At 43.1% G+C, this 16,082-nt stretch overlaps 1 protein-coding gene across 1 annotated transcript in view; it reads left to right on the top strand.

Moving 5' to 3' along the window:
- Positions 1-16,082, top strand: part of AUH (AU RNA binding methylglutaconyl-CoA hydratase) — a 311,152-nt gene that overhangs the window by 29,661 nt on the left and 265,409 nt on the right. Inside the window, exons 2-3 of the mRNA XM_089677150.1 lie at positions 13,360-13,427; positions 14,549-14,636. Of these exons, the coding sequence (XP_089533276.1) occupies positions 13,360-13,427; positions 14,549-14,636 (156 nt within the window). The remainder of the gene's footprint in view (positions 1-13,359; positions 13,428-14,548; positions 14,637-16,082) is intronic.

The following is a 16,082-nucleotide window of genomic DNA, read 5'->3' as shown; positions in this document are numbered from 1 at the left end:
CGCCTTCACCCTGCTTAGATACAGCAATCGACTCTACTCTACTTCTCCATGGCATCCTCAATAGTGTGCAAGGAAAGAAAGGCTACATAGTGTAATACTGCCACTCAATACCATATAAATCGATAGAATAAGGACACTCACATGTTTCAATAAAATAACAGGCCTTGTTTAATAGCCTCAAAGGCTTCAAAGGAACAAGTTTCCAAATTATAAATATAGGGATCTCACGCTTTAAGGATCACTGTAGAGGATGGCCAGCTTTCCACCTCAAAAATGGCTGCTTTAACCGCAAAAGTCGGCGTGCGTTCCAAATACCGGAAGTGACGTATGCCAAGAAGACGGCAGACCAGAAGTGCATCAATGCATTTCGCCCCACCCACAGGGCGTTTTCAAGACCAAGTTCTGCTGTTTAACCGCTTCCACGCCGCCCTATAGCAGAAATACTGCTACAGGGCGGCAAGGGTGCGCAAAATCATGCATATATACACACGTTATTTTGCAGTTCTGGGTAGGGGGCGCGCACGCTGCCTTTGCGCACCGCCATTCATTGGCCTCGGCTGTCAATCATCGGGTCCCAGCCGGCGATTTGTCGCCAGCACCCAGAGATCACCGAGTATCTCCGACGGGGGAGAGACCTGTGTATAAACAACACAGATCTCTTCCCTGTCAGTTCCTGCACACTGCTTTGTATGGCTCTGCATAGCGATGGACATAGTATACTTGGATTTTGCTCACCTCCTCATAAAAAGAAATCAGATTTGTTTGACAACTTCTGTCTTTCATGAATCCATGCTGTCTGTTGCATAAAATATTATTTTCCAGCAAGAACTCATCTATGTGGTCTTTTATTAAACTCTCCAGCATCTTTCCAACTATAGACGTTAAACTAACAGGTCTATAATTACTTGGGAAAGATTTTGACCCCTTTTTAAATATTGGCACCACATTGGCCTTACACCAATCCAGTGGTACTATGCCAGTCACTAAAGAGTCCCTAAAAATTAGAAACAATGGCTTTAAAATGACAGAGCTCAATTCTTTAATCTCTTCACACTGGCCGCACACAAATGTGCAACCTCCCAGCGTCTGGGCCTAGACGCCAAGCAGCCACACATTTGCGTTCTATTAAAAAAGGACATATGTGCCGAGAGCGCGCTCCCTGCACACATGTCCGGTACTCATGGAAAGGTCCCGATCTCCTCTTTCGATCGGGACCTTTCCCGATCATGTGACCGCGCGTCACGGCGGTCACATGACCCCAAACCCCGCCCCACCTCCCGACTCCTGGAACCCTTAAAGGGCTGGGAGGCGCCGGCGTGAAGGGGTTAAGGACACGGGGGTGTATGCCATCCGGTCCAGGTACTTTATTCACCTTTTATTCTGTCTAAATATTTTTGGATCATATCAATTGTGAGGCAATGTGGATCATCTGGAGCTGTGTCAATACCATGCCCATTTTGGACAAGAGCTCCCTGTCACGGTCGCCGCCACCAACATGCGACAATCGCACGACCGCGACTAACAGTAATACGTCACGCCCGTGGCGTCAGACCCCAGACCTTCTCACCAAACTCGTGACCAAAGGACCGGCCGATCTAAAACCGAACTGTGACGCACGTAACAAGGCCACACCCAGCTGCACCCTGCACAGCGATTGTCCAGCTAATGGGCTACAATCGGTGCCTGCAGCCTGAATGCGCTTGTTACTGGGTCGGGTTAATTACGCAACTAACCCTCTACTACCACCACCACTTTTGTCGGAGACTGGGAAACTCCCATTATCAAATATACACTATAATGACTGAAAAGTCACCTGTCCAATACGGTCACTGCAGGCCGATTGGGCAGAGGATTAAACAAACATAGTAGCGTCTCTTCAAAGGCAGGAATTCATGAATTACAAGTAAGCGCTTAGAAACAGTTTAACACTTTCAGAAAGAAGGATTTATTACTAAAATAGTCAAACAGGTGCAATAAAATATTTTACAAAGAAAATGCAACTATATATATATGTATATAAAGATACAGCAAAGAGATAATAGGAAGGAAATTACAGGGTTAAGTTACTTGCCCATATGCCTTGGTAGCAGATCCAAGTTGCAGAGCAGGATGATTCGTTAATCTCCTTTTGTTACGATGTTCAGCTGAGGAGATCTGTTAAAAAATCTAATTTGCAGGCTTGCTAGCCTGTCTCTCTTTAAAAATCCCTCTGAAAGGGGGGTTGCTCTCACTACGCTGTGTTGGGAGGGGTCAGGGGAACTCTGAATTAACTACCAGCTTCATACTCCACGATATGAAACATACAGTTGACCTGAGGAATGTTCAATTACTGCTGGTTGAGTCAGTGCTTCCCAGTTCTCTGAGAAATGCTGGCCTTATCAGAACGTAGGTGAGAAAGGTTATATTTTCCCCAGACTGCTGGCACCAAACCAGGGATGCCTTCACCAGTGTTGACCCCCCACCATCTGTCACTCAGGAGATAACGTTTGCCTCTCAGGAAGGGAGTGGGGTAGGGAATGAGGGCTGAGGAATACTTCCACTAAAAGAAAAAGGGGAACTCTGCGTCCAACTCTGATGAGCTAGTTTGCTACACTCCCCATGCTCCATTTGTATACACGATTGTCGTGCAACAAATTGCATCAGGTTAAGCTTGGTGCCCAAACAAATGCTACGTTAAAAATAACCTGGCTTTTAACTTTTTTAGCTGGCTCCTAGATTCAAAGCAAATTTGTCAAGCCCCCGCATAGACTTCAGCCTCCTGGCTCACTTTAGCAGCACCACTGCTCAGGCTTTGTGCCTTGGTCCTCCTGACCATGTTACAGTGTTCCTGTACTCCTGTACACACTCTGTACCTTTGCTGGCACTCGTTCCTACTGCTCCAGCTCTCAGGTTTGGGCCCTTTTGTCTTTTCTATCAGACTGCACCATGCAGACATGCACACTTATGGCTGCTCCCTTGCACCCACATGGACTGCCCGGGAGAGTGGAGCCTAGAATCCTGGTCCTGACTCTAAAGAAAATCCACACACACCTGCACAATCAGTCTCCTGGGTACTCCCAAAAACTGGTCCTGGGACTGAAGATTTCCTCCCATCCAGATCACTGTGAAATCTCTGGGTGGGAGTTTTATCAACTACCAAGAAAACTGAAAACACAGTTTCCTTCATATTAAACAAGCACCCTGGAGCCCCTCAACTTGCCCTGTTGAGAATCCTGGGCCACATATACCATCACAGAGAACTACATTGTAACGCCTCCTAGACTTGGTGGACGTCCTCTGAGCTTAGAGACAATCATTGTACAGCCCTATTTAAGTCTGAGGGTACATTATGCAGACATGGACAGCAGGGAAGAAGATTCTAGCCCACAGAATGTAAACTGCAGAAAAGGCGACAACTGGACTGTAAGTAGCAGATTAACTGGGGTTGGGAGTTGAAGGGTTAGGTTAGTCGTCGAATCCCAACCACAACACTACCTGTCTGAAGTTTGCATGTTCTCTGTGTACCTGCGTGGGTTTCCACGCAGGTACATGGAGTCTGAAGTCTGGAACGCATAGACATCACCAGACGCTGGGTTTCATCCCTGGTGATGCTCTGCCAGGCCTCTACTGCAACTGTCTTCAGTTCCTGCTTGTTCTTGGGGCATTTTCCCTTCAGTTTTGTCTTCAGCAAGTGAAATGCATGCTCAATCGGATTCAGGTCAGGTGACTGACTTGGCCATTGCATAACATTCCACTTCTTTCCCTTAAAAAACTCTTTGGTTGCTTTTACATTATGCTTTGGGTCATTGTCCATCTGCACTGTGAAGCGGCGTCCAATGAGTTCTGAAGCATTTGGCTGAATATGAGCAGATAATATTGCCTGAAACACTTCAGAATTCATCCTGCTGCTTTTGTCAGCAGTCACATCATCAATAAATACAAGAGAACCAGTTCCATTGGCAGCCATACATGCCCACGCCATGACACTACCACCACCATGCTTCACTGATGAGGTGGTATGCTTAGGATCATGAGCAGTTCCTTTCCTTCTCCATATTCTTCTCTTCCATCACTCTGGTACAAGTTGATCTTGGTCTCATCTGTCCATAGGATGTTGTTCCAGAACTTTGAAGGCTTTTTTAGATGTTGTTTGGCAAACTCTAATCTGGCCTTCCTGTTTTTGAGGCTCACCAATGGTTTACATCTTGTGGTGAACCTTCTGTATTCACTCTGGTGAAGTCTTCTCTTGATTATTGACTTTGACACACATACACCTACCTCCTGGAGAGTGTTCTTGATCTGGCCAACTGTTGTGAAGGGTGTTTTCTTCACCAGGGAAAGAAATCTTCGGTCACCCACCACAGTTGTTTTCCGTGGTCTTCCGGGTCTTTTGGTGTTGCTAAGCTCACCGATGCGTTCCTTCTTTTTAAGAATGTTCCAAACAGTTGTTTTGGCCACGCCTAATGTTTTTGCTATCTCTCTGATGGGTTTGTTTTGTTTTTTCAGCCTAATGATGGCTTGCTTCACTGATAGTGACAGCTCTTTGGATCTCATCTTGAGAATTGACAGCAACAGATTCCAAATGCAAATAGCACACTTGAAATGAACTCTGGACCTTTTATCTGCTCATTGTAATTGGGATAATGAGGGAATAACACACACCTGGCCATGGAACGGATGAGAAGCCAATTGTCCCATTACTTTTGGTCCCTTAATAAGTGGGAGGCACATATGCAAACTGTTGTAATTCCTACACCGTTCACCTGATTTGGATGTAAATACCCTCAAATTAAAGCTGACAGTCTGCAGTTAAAGCATATCTTGTTCGTTTCATTTCAAATCCATTGTGGTGTATAGAGCCAAAAATGTTAGAATTGTGTCGATGTCCCAATATTTATGGACCTGACTGTATGTAAAGTGCTGCCTAAACTCATGACGCTATATAAGAATCTGTAATAAATAAATATTTGTTCTTTTTTTTTTTTTTTACCAGAAGTGTATTTGTCCTTTAAATATACAGATTTATTCATATGACCTGTTGTGGGAGTTGTTGACTTACATTTAATTAATTAAGCTTTCTATTTTTGAGTCAGACTTGTTTTTGAATTGAGACTTCTAATTGTCATACTGAAACATTCATAGATGTTTGTGTTTCACGATTTTTCAAGGACCCCGACAGCATAGTGAGTCACTGTGAGTACTTGTAGTAATCCCTGTTTCAGTGTTCTGTTCTGCCAAGCTGTACTGTAGTGTAGGTAATGTCAAAGGTATTACTGTGTGTTACGGTTGTTGCTGTCGCTCTGGAAGGAGTTTGATAAAAAAGCAGAGAGTGTTACCCTAGCAACCTGATTATTTTTAAAGAACGTTTCTATTTATAACAAATATTGAAATACTCAGATATGTATTTAGCCTTTGCTTTGTCCAAATTTGTTCTGTTCTGACTCTGATGTATAAAAGCTGTACAGTATGCACTGAGCACAGCAGCTTAGCACAGTATGTGAATTCTTTATAGGACAGGTCATGTATTCAGAGAGTAGACCCATTTTGTTATAGTGCATGAAATTATTTAGGACTGTGGGGTTTCACAAACTTAGAAGAGGTTTGCTATGATTGTCACAAGGGCTTGTATGCTTTATGTTAGCATCATACATACCAATGATGATGAAGCTTTTCTTCAAGATGAAAAAAAATAATGTTTTTGGCCTTTGGCATTTTTTTCTCTTTTTGATTACAACCTTTTTTTATTTTTCAGTGCACCCATGCAGATGCTATACTATTAGGAAAGTAGTTCATACCATGCTGCAGTGTAAAAAAAATAAGAATTCTGCTGGAATGTGTAGCAGGTCTATCATTAAATTGACCATTTTTTTTTAAAAGATATACTGGGGTTGGACATAAATATGGAAACACTACATGATTTGCAGGTGTGAAAGTGACAGCATGTTTCGCACTGAAAGCAGAAGTGATGTAACATTCTTTTGCTTCTTTTGTGTGATGAGACCCTTCGTCGTGTCAGAGCTTACTGAGTTTCAAAGAGGGCAAATTGGCGCCTGCTTAGCTGGGGCCACCTGTGACTGAAGTTGCCAGTTTATTTTCGGTCTTACGAGGTACAGTATCAAAGGTTATGACGGCATATACAGTTTCCAGGAAAACATTGTCAGATAAGCATATGGGCGGTCAACATGGTCAACTAACTGAAAGTAGTGACCCGGAATAAGTAAACAGCTGCTGCAAAGGTGACTGCAGAACTCAATCTCAGTCTTCCAAAGCCTGTGTCCACAAAAACTACGTGAAGGGAACTCCATAAGCAAACATTTCACTGGCCAGTGAGAGAATGGTGAAACACCCATAAATTGTGGACTATCGATCAATGGAAGACTGTAATATGGTCCGATGAATTGAGCTTCACACTGTTCCCAACCACTGGAAGTGTTTACATGTGGCGAACACTGTCCCAAGCTTTTGACCAGAATTGTCTTGTGCCAACAGTAAAGCATGGTGGTGGCACAACCATGGTTTGGACAGCCATATCTTGGTATTCTGCAGGCTGCATCATCAGGTAGAATCACTACCAGCACAAATTTTGGCTGACCATTTGCAGCACAAATTTTAAATGACCATTGTCTCAAAAAAAAGAAAAAAAAAAGTGAAAATGTCCAAATTGGGCCCAAAGTGTCAATATTTTGTGTGGCCACCATTATTTTCCAGCACTGCCCTAACCCTCTTGGGCATGAAGTTCACCAGAGCTTCATAGGTTGCCACTGAAGTTCTCTTCCACTCCTCTATGACAACATCATGGAGCTGGTGGATGTTAGAGACCTTGTGCACCTCTACCTTTCGTTTGAGGATGTCCCACAGATGTTCAATAGGGTTTAGGTCTGGAGACATGCTTGGCCAGTCCATCACCTTTACCCTCAGCTTCTTTAGCAAGGCAGTGGTCATCTTGGAGCTGTGCTTGGGGTTGTTATCATATTGGAATACTGCCCTGCGGCCCAGTCTCCAAAGGGAGGGGATCGTGCTCTGCTTCAGTATGTCACAGTACATGTTGGCATTCACGGTTCCCTCAATGAACTGTAGCTCCCCAGTGCTGGCATATCTCTCTCTCTCTCTCTCTCTCTCTCTCTCTCTCATTGGACCCAATTAGCCATTTTCCCTCCCCAGTGTCATGTGACTCGTTAGTGTTACAAGGTCTCAGGTGTGAATGGGAAGCAGGTGTGTTAAATTTGGTGTTACCGCTCTCACTCATACTGGTCACTGGAAGTTCAACATGGTACATCATGGCAAAGAACTCTCTGAGGATCTGAAAAAAAGAATTGTTGCTCTACATAAAGATGGCCTAGGCTATAAGAAGATTGCCAAGACCCTGAAACTGAGTTGCAGCATGGTGGCCAACACCATACAGCGGTTTAACAACAGGTTCCACTCAGAACAGTCCTTGCCATGGTCTACCAAAGAAGTTGAGTGCACGTGCTCAGCATCATATCCAGAGGTTGTCTTTGGGAAATAGACGTATGAGTGCTGCCAGCATTGCTGCAGAGGTTGAAGGGGTGGGGGGGTCAGCCTGTCAGTTCTCAGACCATACGCCGCACACTGCATCAAATTGGTCTGCATGGCTGTCATCCCAGAAGGAAGCCTCTTCTAAAGATGATGCACAAGAAAGCCTGCAAACAGTTTGCCGAAGAAAAAGCAGACTAAGGACATGAATTACTGGAACCATGCCCTGTGGTCTGATGAGACCAAGATAAACTTATTGGTTCAGATAGTGTCAAGCGTGTGTGGCGGCAACCAGGTGAGGAGTACAAAGACAAGTGTGTCTTGCCTACAGTTAAGCATGGTGGTGGGAGTGTCATGGTCTGGGGCTGCATGAGTGCTGTCGGCACTGGGGCGCTACAGTTCATTGAGGGAACTATGAATGCCAACATGTACTGTGACATACTGAAGCAGAGCATGATCCACCTCCTTTCAGAGACTGGGCTGCAGGGCAGTATTCCAACATAATGACCCCAAACACACCTACAAGATGACCACTGCCTTGCTAAAGTAGGTATCCAGACTTAAACCCTATTGAGCATCTGTGGGGCATCCTCAAATGAAAGGTGGAGGAGCGCAAGGTCTCTAACATCCACCCGCTCCGTGGTGTCGTCATGGAGGAGTGGAAGAGGACTCCAGTGGCAACCTGTGATGCTATGGTGAACTCCATGCACAAGAGGGTTAAGGCAGTGCTGGAAAATAATGGTGGCCACACAAAATATTGACACATTGGGCCCAATTTGGACATTTCACTCTAGGGCTGTACTCACTTTTGTTGCCAGCGGTTTAGACATTAATGGCTGTGTGCTGAGTTATTTTGAGGGGACAGCAAATTTACACTGTTATACAAGCTGTACACTCACTACTTTACATTGTAGCAAAGTGGCATTTCTTCAGTGTTGTCACATGAAAAGATATAATAAAATATTTACAAAAATGTGAGGGGTGTACTCAATTCCGTGTGTGTGTGTGTGTGTGTGTGTGTGTGTGTGTGTGTGTGTGTGTGTGTGTGTGTGTGTGTGTGTGTGTGTGTGTGTGTGTGTGTGTGTGTGTGTGTGTGTGTGTATCTTTCCTTCTATGAAACAAAAAAAAACCGCTAATCCCAAATCATTTCTTTAGAGCAAGGTTTCTCAACCAGGGTTCCTCCAGAAGTTGCTAGGAGTTCCTTGAGCAATTAGCAATTATTGCCTCTCGGTTAAGTTCCCACTGACACCATTGATTTTTTTAGCTATCTGCGAGGAGGCAATTTCTCCCAATGACCACAATTATAAGGAGCATTCTTCCCACTGACCATCACACTAATATATAATGGGTTGTACATACCGTATTTGCCGGCGTATAAGACGACTTTTTGACCCTTGAAAATCTTCTCAAAAGTTGGGGGTCGTCTTATACGCCGGTACACATGTTAGGGGGGCTGCGGCATTAAGTACAGGGGTTTGCAGGGGCTGACGTCTCTTACCTGGATCCAGTCCCACGACGATCCGGTCCAGGAAGCGCGGCGTCTCCTTCAGTTCGGCCACTGGATGTTCGTGCGGCTGCGCGGCTCCGCCTCCTCACCGGTGATTGGCCGCCAGAACTGTAGCTCAGGAAAGGCACACAGGCGGCCAATCACCGGCGAGGGGGCGGAGCCGAGCGGCCCCGCGAAAATTGAGTGCCGGAGCAGCAGGTAAGTGCTCTGTGTAGAGGTGCTGCTGCAACCACATATGCTGGCTGCAGCAGCACCATACGAGAACAGGGTCAGCAAGTCTCAGTGGGAGGAATAGTGCCCCATCATTGGTGTCACTGATACCAATGATGGGGCACTATTCCTCCCACTGATACCAACGATGGGGCACTATTCCTCCCCCCCACTGACACCAACGATGGGGCACTATTCCCCCCCCCACTGACACCAACGATGGGGCACTATTCCTCCCCCCACTGACACCAATGATGGGGCACTATTCCACCCCTCACTGACACCAATGATGGGACACCATTCCTCCCACTGACACCAATGATGGGGCACTATTCCTGCCACTGATACCAATGATGGGGCACCTATTCCCCCCACTGATACCAATGATGGGGCACTATTCCTCCCACTGATGCCAATGATGGGGCACCATTCCTGCCACTGATACCAATGATGGGGCACCTATTCCCCCCACTGATACCAATGATGGGGCACTATTCCTCCCACTGATACCAATGATGGGGCACTATTCCTCCCACTGACATCAATGATGGGGCACTATTCCTCCCACTGGTGTGCATTGGAAGAGGGGTAGTCTTATACGGCGAGTATAGCCCAAACACTACATTTTAGCAGGAAAAGTAGGGGGGTCGTCTTATACGCCCAGTCGTCTTATACGCCGGCAAATACGGTATATTATTTTTTTAGCAGGTGTTTCTTGAGACTGTAAAGTTATTTGAAGCGTTCCTCTGTGTTGAAAGGGTTGAGAAAAGCTACCCTAGAGAGTGTATTATACTAAATCAGCAGTGAGATGGGCTAAATTTGGCCCTGTGTACATAGGATTACATCTTCAAGGCTTGTTCACACTATGTGCAATGATCTGCATTTTTCTATACTGGATAAATGCAGGTCACAGTTTTCCCCATTCGCACCACAAAGATAGTGTGATGAGCTGTACAGTGTGAAAATATGCGGCACGTCTGCATTTTTTCCCACAGTGCATTGGATGGTACTTCATGTCACCAGACAGTAGCACAACACATCAAGCTGCTGTGTGAGGATGTGAAAAAAGTGCCACTATAAGACACTTCAAATGGAAAGAAAAAAATAAAAGAGCAGCGTGACAGTCTGAAACATGCATTGCTCCGCTGTGAGAGCTGACTTTGACATCTGCCTGCATGGTAAAACACTGTATGTTACCAGTGTGAATGTAGCATCTGAGAGATTGGTAGGCAAGAGAGAGATGAAGGGATCAAAAGATAAAAGTCCATTCACCCCTTTCATTACATACTGAAACCAGAAACACAAAGAGGCGATTTACTAAAACTGGAGAGTGCAAAATCTGGTGCAGCTCTGCATACAAACCAATCAGCTTCCAGTTTTATTGTCAAAGCTTAACAATTTGAAGCTGATTGTCTACAATGCACAGATGCACCAGATTCTGAGTGCACCACTATTTAGTAAATCTCCCCCAAAGTCTTGTTCATAGCAAATCATCAGTTGGCTTTGTTACTACTAAGTAACAATGCTATTTGAAAGGAAAACAAGAAGTCTTTCCTCACGGGGTACTGTGACACACAGAGCAGCTCGGCCCTGCCCCTCGCTTCCTCCTCACTGGCTGTGATTGACAGAGAGCCAAGAAGGAGGGAAGGAGAGAGTCAAGAGTGCTTCGACTCTCCTGCACATCGTTGGATAGAAATCACTCTCAGGAAAGTATGGGAGGGGGGCTGTGGTGGAGCTGCATGCAGGAGGTTTTTTTTACCTTCATGCGATTTCCAAAGTAGTGCAAAGACTTCTTCTCTGTGCGTCCCAGGGCATGGGAGTCCATTCACATGAATGGACAAGCCCGCACGACTGCACAGATGTGAACCAGGGCTAAGACGATTTTTTGCGATGGTTTTAATGCGTAAACACATTTTAAAATGGAACGTTAGACAATTTAAATAATTCTAGATCATATCAGGTTTGCCTCTTTTGCAGGTAGAGCTACATAAAACATTAAGAAATAAGAGTTTATACGGTTTAAAATTCAATACACTGAATTTAGTCTCCCCTGCTCTGCACATGCTCAGTTGCTCTCTATTTGAGTCTGCTGCTAGACGAAAGATTTACTGCTGCTCAGGGGCTCTGGGCTTGAGCAAAATGGCAGCTTCCAGCAAGAAGAAACAGGAACAATGCTGGAGGCAATTTACAGTGCACCATTATTTTGGCAGCATAATTATTACTGTGGAATGTATGTTCCTGCCTAAAGAACATTATTTTTTATTAAGTTGTTATGGGTAAAGTTCTGCTTTAAGATATTACCGTTAAGTTGATCTTTACGTGTAGAGCTAGTAATCATTACTGTGTAAGGTGATACTTTTTAATTTGTACTAAAAGCTATACTTTTAAGGACTGCTTTTGGGAGAGCATTTTCCTCCTAGAGTACTGCTTGGACCTAAGAAAAGGCCCTGGAAAGCTTGAAAAATGAACAATTTTAGTACCAATAAAAAATGTATTGTGTAGGAAAAGGCTATTTTTCCACTTTAGCGAGAGCTTATAATGCTGCTTGGTCTTATTTATGTTGAGAACCCTAAATGGTTTTTGAACTCTGGAGAAAGCAGAAACACATGATAAGTCATGAAGGTGAGGGTATGAAGAGGTTTCTACTGTGATGCAGAGGAAAACTGCAGAGAGAAAATTGTGCTTTTAGTAGTATGTAGAACATTTTTGGCAACCATTGCATGGACTTACGGAGAAGAATGCCTTTTAAAGCACAAAAAGTGGGGTGGATGAGTTGAGTAGAATACAGAACAGATTGGGGAAGTGCCATAGCTCTTTCGGTTGGTGGGCCATAGAGAAGGGTCTTAACGTTGTGTAGCCAGAACATGATGCCAACATGCATAGTATTTCAGTTGCCTGAAGAAAGATCTAATGTTAAATAGAAGGAAGTTCCTCTGTAATTGTGTAATTGAATTCAGCGAGCAGAATCCAATATTACCACTAACCAGCTTGGGTAGCTGTAATTGGGGGTTTATTGACAGTTTCCAGAATATGCCCCTTCCTAACCAATGACACCACAAAGCTCCTAATTCACTCCCAGGTTATCTCTCGCCTCGACTACAGCAACTTCCTCCTCATTTGCTTACCTTTACCTTTTATATCACTTGATCCTCTCTTTTTAGATTGTAAGCTCTAATAAACAGGGCCCTCTGATTCCTCTTGTATTGACTTGTATTGTTACTGTACTGTTTACCCTCACGCTGTACAGCATTATGCAGACTGTTGGTGCTATATAAATCCTGTATAATAATAATAATTTATTCCAGGAAAGGGAGCAGATTGACATAATGGACAAATCCGATCTTATGTTATGTACAAATTAAGTTTAAAGCACACCACTTTAAATGGTTACAAACTAACCCCCAATGAATGGCATGCAAACTCCTGTGCCATTAGAAGCCCTGACTGCCTCTGCAATCTGTACTTCAGCCGCTACAAAGACTCTACGAAAAATCAACTCTTTTGACAGCATAGTGGTTGCTTGGGGCCCTTTCACACTGAGAAGTTTTTGAAGTTCTTTTGTGTTTAAAAAAGCATGAGAATAACTCATGAAAAATGCTTCCCTATGTATGCTTTCACACTGGGGTGTTGTGCTTCCATTCTGGTGTAAAAAATCCTGCTTGCAGCATTTTTGGAACATGTTTGTTCAGTTAAAATAAAAAGCACGTCCTCATTGAAATCAATGAAAGACATCTCAAAAACGCACCCAAGATGTGTTTTTGGTGCAATTTTTGAGTCGCATGTCCTTTAAAAAATGCACTGCAAGTGCGGTCAAAATGATGGTAAAACTACATATGTATAGTATATGTTTTTGCAGTGGATTAGTATGAAAGTGCCCTTAGTTATTAAAGCACTGCCCTACGTGAGAATTGGGGGGAGTACATTTGTGCCCCATATCAGAAAGAACTGGATTTTTCAGTGGAGCTGGAGCACAGATCAGGCTGACAGGCAGGCACTAGATACCTACTATGCAGTGGGTGGTTTTGATTATATTTAATTAGGAATTTTGCTTTAAGGAAACAAGATGATGTGAAAGATGAGACAGTTGAGAAAAACAAGATAGCTAAGGTATATTTAATGACGTTTACCTCTGTTAAAGCCCACCTGAATGTTTGTTATTCCTCCACCAGGAATTGTGGTACTGGGAATAAATCGTCCACAGGCAAAAAATGCTATCAGTAAAAGTTTGGTCAAATCGGTAAGTTACAGCGATCTTGTTTCTTCCTTTACTTCACAAATTGCTATTGCTCAAAATTTTTGCATGTGCAACTAATGCAAAATCAGAAGGGCTGTGTAGAACATCACCAAGAGTTTCACAATACAGAAAACTATTCAATGAATATCAGCATAGGCATGATTAGGTGATTCTGTCAGACAATAGTGCTTCTCCTATACATAGTATATATTAGGAATACCATGACTGTGGAATTTTGTTTCACTGATCACCTCCGTTATATTCCAGCACAACATGTTTTTTTGGGTCCTATAGTGCGTTTATAAATATTTGAGCCATTACTGTTTTTGAAATGTAAAATCAGAACAAAAAACACGCATAAAACGCGCATAATAACACAATGCAGGAAAAAAACACACTGCACAGATGGGAACCTGGCCTTAGAGTTAATTTTGCAGAATGCTTTAAAAAATAAATAAAATAAAACCGGCACATGAAACATTATAGCTAGGTTGCTATTTTTGTTGGGATCTGATGGAGGATATTTTACTTTATTTCCTGCTTCTGTGAAGGAAGGGGGGATGGGGTTTTCACTGGGACCTGGTCAACAATAAAAACTTTGATAGTCTTTGTTTTGTCTAATACCATGTAATGGGCATTCTAACCAGAAGTGGCACAGAGAGCAACGGCACTACATCAATATCCATTTCTATTTTAGATACTCATGAGTCAGAATAATTTGTGAATGAAAGTAATTTTTTAATGGTATAGACTGATAAGCAGAGTCAAGACACTGTGTGTCTTCAAAATGTCCATTGCAGTGTTAGTATCTATCTGTTTTTAGAATAGAAGGATGTTCTCATCTGATTCACGCATGTAACCTTATCTGAAAATATGGAATTTAATCTTCCTAACAGCATGGGAAAAACATGTCTTGGAAAACCTTACCAAGTGGCTTGTGCAATTAAATTGCTTTTCAATTAATTTGTTTGCTACCATATTGTGGGCCAGCTGTTTCTAACATATGCACATTTAGTATACCAATTTAAATGGATAATACATGTGCTTAGTAAATAACATTATTTAATGCATATATTTGACAAGTGGTATATCACTGTGTCAAGCTTCTGATTGTATGTTTCTAGATGATGAAGACGGTCGATTCATTGAAGGGCAACAACAAGGCGAGGACTGTAATCTTACGAAGTGAAGTCCCTGGAGTGTTTTGTGCAGGTATGTAATGAAGTAGGAAAACCATTAAGTCTCCTATGCTATGGATCTGTTAAATAAATATGTGCCCCCTACAGACAGGTGCTAAGGAATCCACCACTCTTCCTAAATCTGAGCCTCTCAAGCTGCTTTTCTGATGTTGTGAAATATCAACTGTTACGCCAGGTCACATCCTGCATCCCAACTTTCACAGCTTGCCTAAGCAAGCAAAGTATCTGTAATGACTGAGGAAGTCATTGGGGGTTATTTACTAAAACTGGAGAGTGCAAAATCTGGTGATGCTCTGCATAGAAACCAATCAGCTTCCAGGTTTTATTGCCAAAGCATACATTAAAAAGCTGAAGTTAGAAGCTGATTATCTCCCCCATTGCAATACCAGTTCATACATATTGCAGGATATAATGATCATCCTGGAGATCCAGAAAAAGTTGGCAAATCTCAAAAGTTTCAGAAAGCTCCTTAGAATGTGCTGGAAAAGACTATGAGTTTTGCAGGCAGACTTCTGCTTTCTTTATTTTTAAAGAGGAACACAGAAGTATAAAATGTGTTGGCAGGGGATCACGGGAAAGTGGAATGAGTTGACCAATGTAATGAGAACCTCAATGTATTAGCCATGGATCATGTCAGATGGGTAAATTAATTTTGTCATTTAACGCTGTCAGGAACATTAAAGAGATTCTGTAATAGAAAAAAATCTCAGATTGCTGCAGGTAAAAGGTTAGAGGTACCTACACATACATACAACAACTTACCAAATTTTACTACCAAGGTCAAATGTCAAGCCCTTCTGATAGAGAAATCACCAACACTTCAGGGTTTGCCACTATGCTTTGCCCCAAAACATTCCTATTGTCCATCATGATGGACAGGCTGACTAGACATTAGGAATGTACACAAGACAGGAAGCAAGGGGCAGTCTTCGGCATTATCAGGAAATTTCATTACAGCTCAGACATTTCCTGCTGTCCTTTACTAAATCATCCTGTCCACTTACTGCCTTTGAGTCACTCTGTAGGTCAGGAGAACACACCCTCCATATGCTCTTTTTATATTTATAATTTACTGATTTTACAAGATGCAGAGTATTCGCCACCATTCCTTCAAAAATGGGAAACTGAACTAGAACTGACATCTCAGCAGAAGCAAAATATATTACACTTTGTGTATAAATCCTCTATAGCTAAGAGTTTCCAAGAGTTGGGGGTACAAGATTTTAACCAGTTGGTAGAAAGTGACACAGCCCTGAATTGTGTTGGTGATCTCGCACTGCAGGAGGCACAATGTCGCACATTCACTGGTATTGTCCAAAATTCAGCCATTTTGGAAGGATGTGACCAGTACTATTAAAAAATGTACTTTGGGAGACCAAAGTCTCTACTTGAGAGACCACCTTGAAATATAAAACCTCACTCACTATTCGCCTCTTAAATGCAGCAAAAACTTGTATCC

The sequence above is a fragment of the Staurois parvus genome, unplaced genomic scaffold, assembly GCF_062004578.1.
Source record: "Staurois parvus isolate SC_StPar_1 unplaced genomic scaffold, SC_StPar_1.0 ptg000178l, whole genome shotgun sequence".
Classification (NCBI taxonomy): Eukaryota; Metazoa; Chordata; class Amphibia; order Anura; family Ranidae; genus Staurois; species Staurois parvus.
The sequence above is the reverse complement of the archived record's forward strand: the minus strand, read 5'-3'. Positions and strand labels throughout refer to the sequence as shown.